Source organism: Monoraphidium neglectum, assembly GCF_000611645.1.
Source record: "Monoraphidium neglectum strain SAG 48.87 unplaced genomic scaffold scaffold00396, whole genome shotgun sequence".
NCBI classification, from domain to species: domain Eukaryota; kingdom Viridiplantae; phylum Chlorophyta; class Chlorophyceae; order Sphaeropleales; family Selenastraceae; genus Monoraphidium; species Monoraphidium neglectum.
In genome coordinates this window covers 566-13,743 of record NW_014013232.1, presented here as the reverse complement: position 1 = coordinate 13,743, position 13,178 = coordinate 566, and the positions used below count along the sequence as shown (strand labels likewise).

General features: G+C 63.4%; 4 protein-coding genes across 4 annotated transcripts; 3 read left to right on the top strand and 1 right to left on the bottom strand.

Annotated features, from left to right (window-relative positions):
- Window positions 1-11: 11 nt before the first annotated feature.
- MNEG_3228 (Protein midA) lies at window positions 12-2,647 on the top strand (the record flags this gene model as incomplete). The annotated part of the gene is made up of 6 exons (XM_014048296.1): window positions 12-463; window positions 729-894; window positions 1,202-1,435; window positions 1,697-1,911; window positions 2,318-2,341; window positions 2,491-2,647. 6 exons carry the CDS (start codon window positions 12-14, stop codon window positions 2,645-2,647), a joined length of 1,248 nt encoding a protein of 415 aa, XP_013903750.1.
- A 2,133-nt stretch (window positions 2,648-4,780) lies between these two features.
- Window positions 4,781-6,634, top strand: MNEG_3227 (chaperonin; the record flags this gene model as incomplete). The annotated part of the gene is made up of 6 exons (XM_014048295.1): window positions 4,781-4,801; window positions 5,193-5,345; window positions 5,551-5,628; window positions 5,898-5,978; window positions 6,221-6,406; window positions 6,575-6,634. The coding sequence occupies 6 exons, from the start codon at window positions 4,781-4,783 to the stop codon at window positions 6,632-6,634; spliced, it is 579 nt and encodes a 192-aa protein (XP_013903749.1).
- A 2,157-nt stretch (window positions 6,635-8,791) lies between these two features.
- On the bottom strand, window positions 8,792-10,008 carry MNEG_3226 (Putative acyl-CoA-binding protein; the record flags this gene model as incomplete). Its single annotated transcript, XM_014048294.1, has 4 exons — window positions 8,792-8,832; window positions 9,052-9,114; window positions 9,419-9,533; window positions 9,997-10,008. 4 exons carry the CDS (start codon window positions 10,006-10,008, stop codon window positions 8,792-8,794), a joined length of 231 nt encoding a protein of 76 aa, XP_013903748.1.
- Window positions 10,009-10,898: 890 nt separating this feature from the next.
- MNEG_3225 (oligosaccharyltransferase complex subunit alpha (ribophorin I)) lies at window positions 10,899-12,936 on the top strand (the record flags this gene model as incomplete). The annotated part of the gene is made up of 5 exons (XM_014048293.1): window positions 10,899-11,201; window positions 11,659-11,814; window positions 12,263-12,334; window positions 12,598-12,691; window positions 12,920-12,936. The coding sequence occupies 5 exons, from the start codon at window positions 10,899-10,901 to the stop codon at window positions 12,934-12,936; spliced, it is 642 nt and encodes a 213-aa protein (XP_013903747.1).
- Window positions 12,937-13,178: the final 242 nt, after the last annotated feature.

Here is a 13,178-nt window from a genome sequence, read left to right as displayed (position 1 = left end):
AAACAACACAGATGGTGGGTGTGTGGTGCCTGGTGACCTGGATGAACCTGGGGCGCCCCTCAAAGCTGCGCCTGGTGGAGCTGGGGCCTGGCCGCGGGACGCTCATGTCTGACCTGCTGAGGGGCGCGGGAAGCTTCCCGGAATTCGCACAGGCGCTCGAAGTCGAACTGGTGGAGATCAGCCCCGCCCTCAGGCGGGCGCAGTGGGTGGCGCTCCGGTGCACAGGCGGCGAGCAGCGCAGCGGCGTCGGCAGCGGCGGCGGCGAAACGGGCGTGGGAGAGGGCGGGGGTGGTGGGCAGGATGCGGTGGAGGGCACGAGCAGCGTCAGCGGTGGGGGCGTGCGCGTGCGGTGGCGCGCCACCCTGGACGAGGTGCCGCAGGAGGGGCCGCCGACTGTGTACCTGGCTCACGAGTTCTTTGACGCGCTGCCGGTCCACCAGTTCGTGCGGGACAAGGGCGGCAGGTGCAAAGGGACGGGGCCTGCGGCGTCGTGCTGGCGGCGAGGGGGGGCGAGCGCGGTGCGGGCGTCTGTTTGCTGGCGGCCTGCGACGCAGGCCTGCATTATCGAGCCAGCTGTGGCTGTGCTGAGGTTGGCGTGAGCTGCATCGATCGCGCGCAGGTGCACCCGCCGCTTTCACTCAAGTCCTTGCTTCCCCACATTCCATTTAGAGCGGTGTCACTCATTCGCACGCCCGCCCTCGCGCCACCCCTGCCCCTCCCACCCCCAGGAACTGGCTGGAGAAGATGGTGGACGTGGCCGAGCCCTCGGACCCCGGCCCCCACCACCTGCGCTTCGTGCTGTCGCCCGGGCAGACGCCCGCGGCGGCGCTGCTGGTGCCGCGGCGGCTGGCGGCGCTCGTGGACGAGGAGCGGCGGGGCGTCCAGGCGCTCGAGGTGAGAGCAGCCCAAACAGTATTGCAGCGCAGGTGTCGTCAAGGGTGTAGCAAGCCAGGCATTGTTGCGTTTCAAGAAAAGGGGCCGCCGACCAGTGGTTTGGCTCAAGATGAATTTGACGATATTGGGGGTGCATGGTGTTGCAGTTGTCCCTGCCCAGCCGGCTGTGCAGCAGGGAGCTCCCTTCGCCAAAGATCTGGCAAGGGTCAGCACCTTGTCGGGGCTCGGGACAACAGCCAGGGGCAGATCCTGCTTGCTGCCTGCAATTTGCCCGACCCCGCTCACCGCACGCCCCTCCACCTTCCAGGTGAGCGCCCACGGCATGGCCACCGCCGAGCGCCTCGCGCTGCGCGTGGGCGCACACGGCGGCGCCGCGCTCGTCATCGACTACGGCCGCGGCTCGCCGCCGTACACAGACTCCCTGATCGCGATCCGGCAGCACAAGGGCGTGCACGCGCTGAGCCGGCCGGGCACGGCGGACCTGAGCGCGTGGGTCGACTTTGGCGCGCTGCGGCTGGCGGCCGAGGGCAGCGGCGCGGCGGTGAGCTCGGCTGGTCGACCGCGTGGGGTCGCGGCTGTTCTGGGCCGCAATCCCCTCAGCGCGTGGGGTCGAGCAGTGTGCCTGGGCCTGGGGCCAAGCAGGAAAGTGTGTGCAGGGGGGATGCGAGCGGGTGTTTGCGCCCGGGGCGCTGCCTTGTGCGAGCCGCCGGCTCAGCTTATCGCTGGATTTCTCGGTCTCCCTGTGCACTGAGGCCTACTTGTCCCTCAAGCTGCCCACCCTCGAATCGGATGTGCATGGCAGGTCGAGGTCCACGGCCCGGTCAGCCAGGCGCAGCTGCTGCTGTCCCTGGGCATCCAGGCGCGCGCGCAGACGCTGGCCGACGTAGCGACTTCAGAGGGCCAGGCCCAGGCTCTGGCGGCCGCGTTCCACCGGCTGGTGGGGCAGGACGAGGGGGGCATGGGGCGGTCGTACCAGGCCATGGCGATCGTGCAGGGCGGCCTGCCGGCGCCCGTGGGGTTTGAGGGCGGCGGCGATGGCGGCGGAGGGGAGTAAAGCGTTGGCGCCATTATCCACACCGTGTTGCGGCCCTGCATGGGGCCTCCAATTGCTTGGAGGGGTGGCCAGAGGGTCAGCAGCTGTGCAGTCTGTCGGGCTGGAGTGAAGTCTGGATGGCAGGTGACAAGGCGGGAGCTGCGCAAAGGCGCTTACAGCAAGCCTTGGACTGTGATGTAGTCCTGACATGCTTGATGTTCATATCAGCTTGCACCCTTTCGAGCAAACTTGTGCTCGTAAAAGGCTCGGAAATCCCTTCGCAGCCGTTCGTCGTGCCGTCAACTGAAGTCCTCCGAGCCTTTCTCCTAGATCCCCGTACCATGGCTCGCGTCTTGCTGGCCGTCCTGGCTATGATGGCCCTCCTCGCAGGCTGTACAAGCGCGGCACGCTTCGGTAAGCTACCCTTGCGCTGTCACAGGTGGTGGGTTGCCTTTCCCAACTCCAGCCAGTGCATTGCAGCCGACTTTGCACGTTGCACTAAGCCCTGCCCTGACAGCTACCTCCTCGCAATCTGCCCCTTTAGGAAACGTCGCTCCCCGCAGGCTGCTGCAGGACCAGGCCAATGCGACCAACCCCACCGCGGCTGCCCCAAACGCGACCGCTGCCGCCCCCAACGCCACTGCGGCTGCACCGAACGCCACTGCGGGCGCGCCCCACAGCGACGGCGATGCTGACGAGGCCGGCGGCACCCGCAAGTAGGTGGTCCGGAAGGCTGCGTGCTGGCACGGCCCCTTGGCACAACTTGCAACGGCGCTGAATGATTGTTGCAGTATCTGCACAATGGACCTTGCGTGCGTTCAGTGGCGTGATGTCACCAGCAGTTGACGAAGACCAAAGCCCTTCTGCGTGAACCCCACACCCCTTCGCCTGCAAGTCCTACCCTCATGCATACTCACACTCTCTGCGTGCTCCTATATCTGCGCCTGAACTGCCCTGCCAGGTTGCTGCAGGCTGGCGGCACGGCCACCACTGGTGAGGGGCAATGCCAGGGGCACACCAGGCGCGTGCTATCAGGGCCTGAGAAAGGCGCACGATCCCTCACAGGCATCACCCGCTGCCTGAAAGCCTGGACAATGTAGCCAAGATTGCGGCTGTTGTGCGGAGAGCCGTATGTTTTGTGCTGCGCACCTGTAGTCCCGACCTAGTGTCCCGCAGAGCCTGGCCACGCCCACATCTGCCTCCTCTCGGATGGCCGGCTTTGACCACGGCTGCTGCTGCCACCAAGCACTTTCTTACAGCCCAATCACTTTTCTACGGCCTCCTTGTACAGGCACGACCGCCGCTCCCGAGGCTCCAGCGACGACAACCGCCGCCCCTGCTGAGGCATCGCCGGCTGCTGCCGCTGCTCCTACCGAGGCATCACCTGCTGCCACTGTCACGGTGCCCCCGGCGTCTCCAGCCCCCTCTGCTGGGGGCGCCGCTGCCCCCAACGCCACCGAGACCGGCAACATGACCATGGCTGGTGGCGGCATGATGGGCAGCCCGGCCCCTAGCGCTAGCGAGGCGGCCAGCCCCGCACCCCTCCCTGGCGCGGAGGCGAGCCCCGCGCCCACCGCCGCCGCGGGCGGCGAGATAAGCCCTTTGCCGGCCCCTGCTGTTGTCACAGGCGCTGAGGCCAGCCCGTCCCCGGCCACGTCTCCTGGCGCTGAGACCACGGGAGCGACAGGCGCCAGCAGTGCTGGCACCCCCTGAGGTAGGCGCGGCAGAGCTTGTGCGCCTGGCAATATGTGCGCGCGTGTATGTGTGTTTGTATGTTTGGATGTTTGTGGTCTCACCTGTCTATGCTTTGCGCCTGTCTGCATGCACAGCGGCTTGCTGCTGTTAGCCGAGTGCTCTCTCGCCACCAGTCTGTCTGCTGAGGCGGCCGTTGCATCCGGGACACACGCACGCATGCCCACCTTTGACGGAACGCTTCTCCATGCAAATGCTGCCCCCGCTGCACCAATCATAGGCTGGCGGCGCCTCTCAACTCACGCGCAGCTTATGAACGAGCATCTACTCGCATGGTGCGGTTGGCCAACGGCCAGCGGCTGCGAACAGCCCGTCACATCACGAGGGTGTCAGGCTGCTGAATGAAGTAGGTGCCAGCCATGTGGCATGGAGCGCCAGCAGTGCGTCGGCTCGTGGTGGGAAGCTTAAGAGCATAGGGTTGAGCCTGTCTTGCGATGTGGTGCATGAGCGCTGGCGGGCCATTTGCATGTGGCCATGTGCATGGGGAGGGGCCTCTCCAGCACTCTGATTGTGCTGACTGTATGTCGTGTCGCATGTTATGCGCGTTGCTGGGTCATGTGCCCTTCTGCATTGGCAGTTGCATGGGTTTGCATAGAGTGGTAACAAGCTTTCCACCTCATGCATCAGGGTTGAAATCATAATGTTGCGGCGCCTCGCAGTCACCTGCTAGTGGTGCCATCGCGATTGTGGTGCCAGCACTTGTCCAGGCTCACAGGCGGGATTGGACTTTGGAGCACGACCATTGGGACTGAGATTCGGTTGATTACCATGCGCCATTCAAATCAGGCGTGACCGAAGGCCCCAAGTGCGCGCTGCTCTGCACTGCACACAAGGGCGCGCATTCGGGCGTGTGCGGGCAGGTTTGCGAACGATGGTGCGAAACACGGCTTGGCACGCTCTGGTTGCTTCTCATAGCACATCAAGCGAACGCGATGATTGACCGTCCAGTCCAGGGCATAGCCTCAGTTTGCTGCAGTGCTCGTTACATGACGCACGTTCGGGGCGTCAAGTGCGTGCAACAGTCAAAACAAGGACTGCAACAGTCAAAACAAGGACCTGGCCTGGTGAGCTGACCAACACCGTCATTGTGCTCTAGATTGTATGAAGGCATGTTTGAGTGACGTGAGTAACTAATTTGAGCCCTGATCAACGCTGGCCTGCTGCCCAGGCCAGTGAACGCAGCGCTCGCCACCGAAGGCTCTCGACCAACTCATCATCAAGCCCACACCGATCTCCGAACCTCATTCCATCTGCGATCCACCTCTGATTGGTGTTTACTTTGCGTACTAGTCGTACATATCGGCAGCGAGCAATCATGCAGTCCCTCGGCAGCAGGAGCATGCGCAGCAGCGGGGCCTTCAAGGCGGGCAGCCGCGGCGTGGCATGCAGGGCAGCCACTGCGATTCCACCCAAGGTAATAAGCACTCCACATTTGCGTGCCGCCGGAACTGAAGCCTTTCGGCTGGGGTGCCCACGCCTCGATCTCTTTGCACACCGCCCATTCCTTTCGCAGTTCAAGGGCGTGAAGCCCTCGGGCGACCGCGTGCTGGTCAAGGTCGACAAAGAGGAGGGCCGGACGCAAGGCGGCGTGCTGCTGCCGACCGTGGCGCAGAACAAGCCCACTGCAGGAGCCGTCGTGGCGCTTGGCGACGTCGAGCTTGTGCAGGTGCGCAGCGACAGCACCTGTAGATGCATGCAGTGGACTGACATGTCATACTCAGCAATGTATGGATGCCGCGGCATCCTCATTGGCTGCAGCGGGCCCCCGGTGCGCGTGTCTGCGCCGCTGGCTGTGCTGCGCTGTTCCTTCCGGATCATCAGGGGCTTGCGCCTCACCCCGTCCTGCCCTCCTGTCCACTCCGCTGCTGTAGTCTGGTGACCGGGTGGTGTACTCCAAGTATGCCGGCACCGAGGTGGCCATCAGCGGCGACGAGCACGTGCTGCTCAAGGTGGAAATGACAGGCATTGGGCCACTCGTGGGGGATGGGGATTGCAGCAGTATGGTCCCCAGGGTGTGGGTCCAGGAGGGCGTGGGCAGCAGTCAAATCGGCAGGTGGCAGCCCGCTCGAGCGGCGCACACAGCCGCTAGAGCGTGCGACGCGAACGTCGTGGCGGATTGATTGTGCGCTGCTTCCTCGTTGCTGCAGCCCTGTTCCTGCCCTGCCCTCCTTCTACTCCCACCCACCCCCCAACCCCACCCTATGCCATCTCACTGCAGGAGGATGATGTCATCGGTGTGCTGACCTCTGGGGACAACATCGCCAAGCTGAAGCCCCTTGGCGACCGTGTGCTTATCAAGGTGCGAGCTTGTTGGCGAGCTGGCCACATCAGGAGCTAGCGGCGCCGCTTCTTTGGGGTCAGCCGCCTCTGCGGCAAGAAGTGTGCGTGGAGACCAGCTGGTCTGAGAGCGACGTACTGCGCACGGCAGGCGCTGCTGAAAGCTCCTGATGTGCGCTGCGTTTGATCGTCCAAGCTGCACCTACCTCTTCGTCACCCTTCACCAACCCCTCCTTTTTAACCCCTGCTTGACCCTGAGCGCAGTGCGCCCAGGCTGAGGGCAAGACCGCGGGCGGTGTGCTGCTGACCACCGAGAGCGACAAGCCCACCTTTGGCGAGGTGGTGGCCGTCGGCTCCGGTAAGAAGGCGGAGGACGGCAAGGTGGTGGCGCCCAACGTGCCGGTGGGCTCCACCGTCATGTACAGCAAATACAGCGGCACCGAGTTCGAGGTGGGTACGGCTTGCCGCCTGGAGACTCCGGGGTACAGGCTGGATTGGGTTGGGGTGCGCTGTGGCATCGCCTGATGCCGTCTACGTGGGCACGCCAGTCCGGCTGTTTGCAAGCTGCTGCAACTCATGTCGCTTTGGCATTGCTGCTTTGGTGCAACGATACTGCAGGAGGGCGACGACCAGTTCATCGTGGTGCGGGAGAGCGACATCCTGGCCCAGCTGGCGTAAAGCCCAACAGGGGCAGCGGCGCCCGTCCACAGGCGCACCAAGCTCCGGCCGCACCGCCCGCACTGGCACGAGGAGTGCTGTCTTTAGCATGTCAAATTGATGACATTCGATTGTAATTGACCCGCTCACGGCAGGCGGAGGCGGCAGACCAGAACAGCGGTGTTGGATGCATGGGAGCAAGGAGTGCTTGGTTGCCAACCTGGACAGCCACGCTGGTCTTGGTCAACATACCAAATGTATGCTGTTGGCATGGATGTGCTTCCAGATGGCCGTGGCCATGGCATCTGACATGACAATGGTGCCCCCGTTGACCACCCCTGGCAGCAAGCCAAGGCGGTGCACAAGATGGCAGAACAGAGGGGCGGCTGGTGCTGGTGCAGGCGGCTGCAGGACGTGCTTATGCATATCAATCATGCAAGTGATGTGTTTTGTCCTAACGGTCTATAAAGTGACGCGTTGGATTGCCGCCCGTCCCGCTGCCTGCTCTCGTTCCTTGCTCAAAGCGGCTTTCCCGCCTGACAACAGCCCTCTTCATCCGCCGTATAGTCGACAAGCTAGCCAAAATGCGTCCGAAGGTGCGCAAAGTCTTCCTGCTTGTGCCGCCGATGGCCCGGTCCCTGGGGTCGCGCAGCCAGTGCATGGCTCGCGGTCGTCCAGGGATCTGGTGCAAGCAAACAACCATGATGGAGCAATGGGCAGCACGCGGTGGCAGAGCCGGCCGCTTAGGCAGCGTCAGCGGCGGCTCACGACTGGCGCGCAGCAGCAGCCGCGAGGAGAGTGTGTGCGCATCCCAGCCCCCTGTTGCCAGCCTAGATGCAGCATGCGCATAAGACACCACCCAAAGTTGCCAGTGACTACAGGGCCTGTGTGCGCTTGCAGGCACAGCGTGATCTGAATCCCTTTCTGTGTCCCAACCCTCGCGCGCCACCTGCCGCCCTGCAGTGGAGGAAGAAGCGCATGAGGCGGCTCAAGCGCAAGAGGAGGAAGATGAGGCAGCGCAGCAAGTAGACGCACGACGTGCGTGGGCGGCACCTGCCAGCGCGGGGGCAGCCGGGAGTGGGGCAGCCGCCCCTTAGCGCCTGGTGCCCGAGCACCACGCAGTATGCTCGCAACGGGCGCGGCCGACCTCAAGGGCGGCCTGCAGCAGGATAGGAGCGCCCGCGACGTGTAACACGCAGAACCCGCTGAATGCCATCGTGCTTATTGTGCTGCTGCTACAGCAAGTGTCCCTCTTGGAACAGCAGGCAGCACCCTCAGGGGGCTGAGTCTGTCGGCCTGGGACGTGCAATCCAAGGGTTTTTGTCTCAGATAGCAAGGTCAGGGAGTGCGGACTGTTGGGCACCCCTGGACTCTCCCCTCGCATTTTGAGATGTTGACAGCAAACAATGACATTCAGGATTGACCAGCCGACTGATGCAGCTGCTGAAAAAGAGCCACTTACACGTCCCGCCATCTTGAAATGGCGGTGTAGGCTGGAACAAAACATAGTGGAAGCCTTGATCCCAAGTAAAAAGGCGAGTTGGACAAGAGGAACCCAAGCCACGGCGGCGACTGTGATACGCTTGCGTGTACGCGCTGTACTGCTCCGACCAGGCTGGATTGCTGCCGCCTGGCAGCGAGCTTGACCGCATGCCCCAGGCAAGTTAGGCGCAATACGAAAGTGTCTCAAGTCTGCCTGTTCCGTTCTCTTTCTGCTTCAAAACGACTCCTTGAGAGCGACACTGACAGCGGGCGCACCCGCAGCATAGGGCTGCGTGGGCTTGCGCACGCCTCTACCCATACGCGCCCGACGCTGTCCTGGGCGCAGAAAGCACTCATGCGAGAGCGCAGCCCGATGTGCGCGCCAGGCCCGCGGCAGTATTCAGGCGGGTGTGGGTGCGGCCTCCTCCTTGTTGTCCCGGTACTTCACAAGACAAGCCTTGACCACCCTTCCAAAAACGGATGAAATAGGATGGAAACAGGCGGCAGCGCAGGACGCAATGTTGGTGAGGAGTGTCGCGCACAAGTGCAGCTTGGCGGGAACCCACGCGGCCAGTTGGGAGTGGGCCTGGCAGGCTGGTACGAGACGGACGCAAGGGCAGCATCGAGGTCGCGCAACAGAGCCGGCCCTGCTGCCAAGCGCGCGCGCGCGCGCAGCGGCCCCGCTGGCCCAGGTGCTCACTCGATGTACTTGGTCATGGCCTCCTCCTTGCTCAAGCCTTGTCAGGAGAGCGAGCGCGATCGTTCCAGGGGGTTGGTGTGGGCTGCGCAAATCACAAGTGGTGCCTGTCAATCCTCACAGGGTCCTGCCCACCGCTCGCCTCCAACAAAACCAAACAGCTGCGCATGTTGCCGCCGTCGCCTGCAGCCGCGGTGCGCACCCCCGGTGACCCTGCCGTCCTCAACTGACCAGGGCCGCCCCGCCCTCCTACGCTCACCCTTCTTGCTCTCCCATGCGTCCCACTTCTTCCGGCCCTTAGGATCCAGGATGCCCGGCTTGGCTGTTCAGTGGTTTTGGCAGGGAGGAAATAAGGGATGAAATGGCATGGGATGGGTTGGCAGTTGGTGGAGACCGACACGTAGACCAATTGCAACTGGGGCAGGTGCACTGCAGCATCGAGGCGGCAGCGGGTGTTGCAAACGCGCATGTGCTGCAACAGTACCAAGCTGCGGCCGCGGCGCGGGATTAATGACATGGGCAGCGCCGCCGCTGCGCAAACTGGCTGGCATGCTCGATGTCCGGCGGGCAGCAGCAGCCCTTGAACCCTTTGGGCATCAGGCAGCAGCCGCGCGGCAGACACCCACAGGTGTTGTTGTCCCCGATGGTGGCCTGCTTGTAGAGACCGTACATCTCAAGCATCTCCTCCCACGACACGCCGTGGACCGGCTTGATCTCCGCAGCCGCTGCCTGGAAGTCCTCCTGCGGTACGCCATCGGACGACAGCGGGGCAAGGCGGGACGAGGTGGGCGTGCGCGGTGACGCGGCGGCACTTTCGAGTCTTGGGATGTACGAGAGCGGCCGCAGGATCGGTGGGTTGACCGAGGGATGGCAGAGGCTGGTGGTGATGAGGGTGGGGTTGGGCGTCGTGCGCCACCTCCGAGTGGCCTCGTCACACTCGGCGCTGGGAGTTGGAGTGCCCCGGCGTTGCAGGCACACAGCCGCCGCGGCGATCGGCCTCCATTGAATGCACTACCCTCCGAGTAACAGCCAGCTGCGCCCTACTTTGCTTGCTGGCCCTCGGTGCTGGCGCCAACGGATGCATGCGGCGCGCAGGCTGTTGCGAGCCCGCCCCAACGGGCCTCTCAGCATCGTGCCAGCGACCCCTCATAGCCTGCTGGGCACTGCCCGCTGTTATTTTGCTGCAGCTTCATGTGTCTCCTACCTCGAGGCCCATGCTCGCTGCTGCAGGCTGAGTGCGTCGATCCGCAAAGCGCCAACCACGGACTTGGCCCCCCCAATGTATAAACAGAGCGAAAACTATGAAAGAAGGTGTTTGAGAGCCATCTCGCACGAGGTCGTGATTGAGCGTCTCTTGAAGGCCTGCAACCGCACTGCATTCCAGGCAAGCACGGCAGCTTCCCACGGTGTCCCGACTGGGTGCTTTGGGACCCAAAATGCGATTGCTTCTTAATCAACTGTGCATTATATGAGAAGCCAGCGACGAGATCACATGGCTGTAATATCGGGACTTGCCTGCCTGTGGGCCATGCTCTTGCTGCTGGGCGCGGCTGCTTCAGCTGAAGTGGTGATCACAAGCTCCGAGAGGAAGGTATGCTGCATTGAATGGGAGCGCATGGCGATCGGCGGCGCCAGGCAGATCTGGCGTCGCACACTCACTTCAGGCTTGGTCTCCTGTGCGGATGAGCCAGCCTCGCACCAGCCGGCCTTCGTTGCTGCGCCGCACTGTACTTGCCGTCAGGTCAACCTCAAGTCACAGATAGCCAAGGTGACAGACAACCTTGAGGTTTTGGCGAGTGGAGCGGCCGCGGAGTCGCTTCTCCTCTGCTACCCGACCCGCCTCGCAGAGCGCCAGGCGCGGCTACGGGTGCGTCGCGTGTGGTGGTGTCCAAGGGGATAAGGGCCCACGCGATGGACGCTTTGCCTTGAGTCCGCTGCAACTCGCAACGGGTGGAGCCACACCCGGGTCGGCTGACTGCCATCAATCTCTGCCGGGCAACCGACGACGCCTGGCTGCTCGCCCACCCAGGCATGCGCTCACATGCACACGGCGACGGGCGCGTGGTGCCAACATCCACCAGGTGCTCCCACGCCAGCATGCTCCCCATGCCCAAAGCGCACGTGTGCACCCCCGGCACTGGCCCCCTGCAACAGGTGACCATTGGCAAAGAGGCTTTCGAGCCAACCCCTGCCACCACCCCTGCGGGCGCGCCGTCCCGCGTCAGCTGCTACTCTGCGACGATCTCCATACCCAAGGACGCATCTGCCACCGTGGAGGTGTCGACGTCATTCACTGGGGTGCTGACGCCCAACCCGAGGGCCATCAGGCAGGGTGACCAGCAGCTGGTGGAGTATGAGGACACGCTGTGGCCCGTGTCACCCTACAAGATACAGCAGCAGTCGACGACGGTGTGTGTGTATGTGTCAGCTGCGCATGTGAACTTCTTGATTTCAACGTCACCTTGGAGCTTCATATAGTGTGTGCAGGCACGCGCGTGCACGTGTGTGGGGGAGGGCGTCGGCGTGTGAGAGAGGGAAAGAGAGTGTCTGTAAGTTGTTGTGTGTGGGGTGTGTGCGAGCGCACGCGCACAAGCGCGCATGCGTGTGTGTATTTCACGCACGCACCTGAGCGTGCAAAAATTTGCATGTGAATGTGCACGAGCACATGCAGCGGGCCACAAGGGCAGGAAGCGGCGCTGACACAATCCACTGCAGACACAGTTCCTCACTCACATTCGTCAAGGTGGCTGGCGACTGCGTTGCCAATCCGTCAGCGTGCCAACCCCCAACCGCCCCTCCCACATGCCGCCCCTCCCACCCACCGCGCCCTGACCCTGCCTGCCCCCGGCCGCCGCGCTGCCGCCAGGCCATCCTGCCGACAGAGGGCATCCTCAGCCACAGCCGCCCCGAGGACACCGTGAACAAGGTGACCCGGCTGGTGTGGGGCTCCCTTGGCGCGGCTGAGCCATGGTCCCTGGAACCCCTCCGGGTGCACTTCCACCACGACAAGCCCTTCAAGAAGGTGAGGGCCGCGATGTAAGACCTTTGTGTGAGTATATGTATATATGTGTGTTTTGGGTGGGGGTGGGGGTGGGGATACAGGTGTTTGTGATTGTGTTTGTGTGTGTGTGTGTGTGTGTGTGTGTGTGCGTGTGCGGGTGAGTGGCTGCATTTGTGGGTTTGAGGAGGGTGGGAGGGTGGATGGGACAGGCTGCTTGTCCCAAGGCAAGGCCAAGGCAAGGCCAGGCAGTGCTTAGGCCTCCTGGGCTCACTTGCACTTGGCCGCGGCGGCCGGCAGGCTGCTGCTGCTGTTGCTGCTGCCAAAAGGCGCTGGGCGAGCTGGTCCTTAACCCCGGTGTCACCGTACATTTGCCATCTCCCTGCATCTGCCGTTCTTTGTCTTTATGGTTTGTGCCATACACCGCCACCCTTGCCCTTATCTTGCTCATCCTCACCCACCACCCTCACAGGTCGTCAGCCTGGTGCGGGAGATCGAGGTGTCCCATTGGGGTAACATCTATGTCGAGGAGGCTTATGTCATCGTGAGTCATCCACGGGCGGTACAACTGCCTGATTGAGCAGTGCATGGACCGCCGCGTGCCTTGCAGACCCCGTGCAAGGCGCTGCGCTTGCGGCTGGGGCTGCTGGGCTGTTAAGCCGTGCTGCAACATGCCAATCTGTTCGACGCTCCCTGCTGTTGAGCGCACGCTTTGGAGCAGGGGCTGCTCGTGCACCTGCAGCTGATGGCTGCAGGAGTGTTGACCTTGCCGCCGGCCGATCCCTGTTGCCCCCTCCTTGCCCGCAGGCCAATGCCGGCTCAGAGCACAAGGGGCCCTTCAGCAGACTGCGCTACCAATTGGAGGGCGGCCGCGCCAACAGCTTCCAGGTCGGCCTGCCGGGTGGGATCGACGCCTCTGTGCACAGGGGGGCTGGATCGGCGACATTCTACCCCTTTCATGACGGATTCGGAGCCGCCCCGCCTGCTGGGCCTTGCCCAGCTTCTTGAAACGCCATCCAGCAGCCGCACAGCCCACCCCCCCCCCCCCCGCTGCATGGCGGGATGCGATGCGAGGTCTGTGCGGCGCCCCTGAAGCACACAGGGTGCAATCCTGCACACACATGACTAGCCGAGGTTGTTACATAGCCCGTCCCGCCCCGCTTTTTGTTGCGACCCCTTTGCTCTGTCCTCACAGGATGTGAGGGCGCACCTGCCAGCCGGGGCCCATTCTTTGTATTACAAGGATGCTATTGGTAACATCTCCAGCTCGCACACGCGCAAGACATCGAAGGAGGTGCGCATGCGTTTGTGGGTTTGTGTGAGCATGCATGTGCGCGCGCACGCGTACGCGGGCACGCCGCTGTGCATGCGTGCGTGCGCGTGTATGC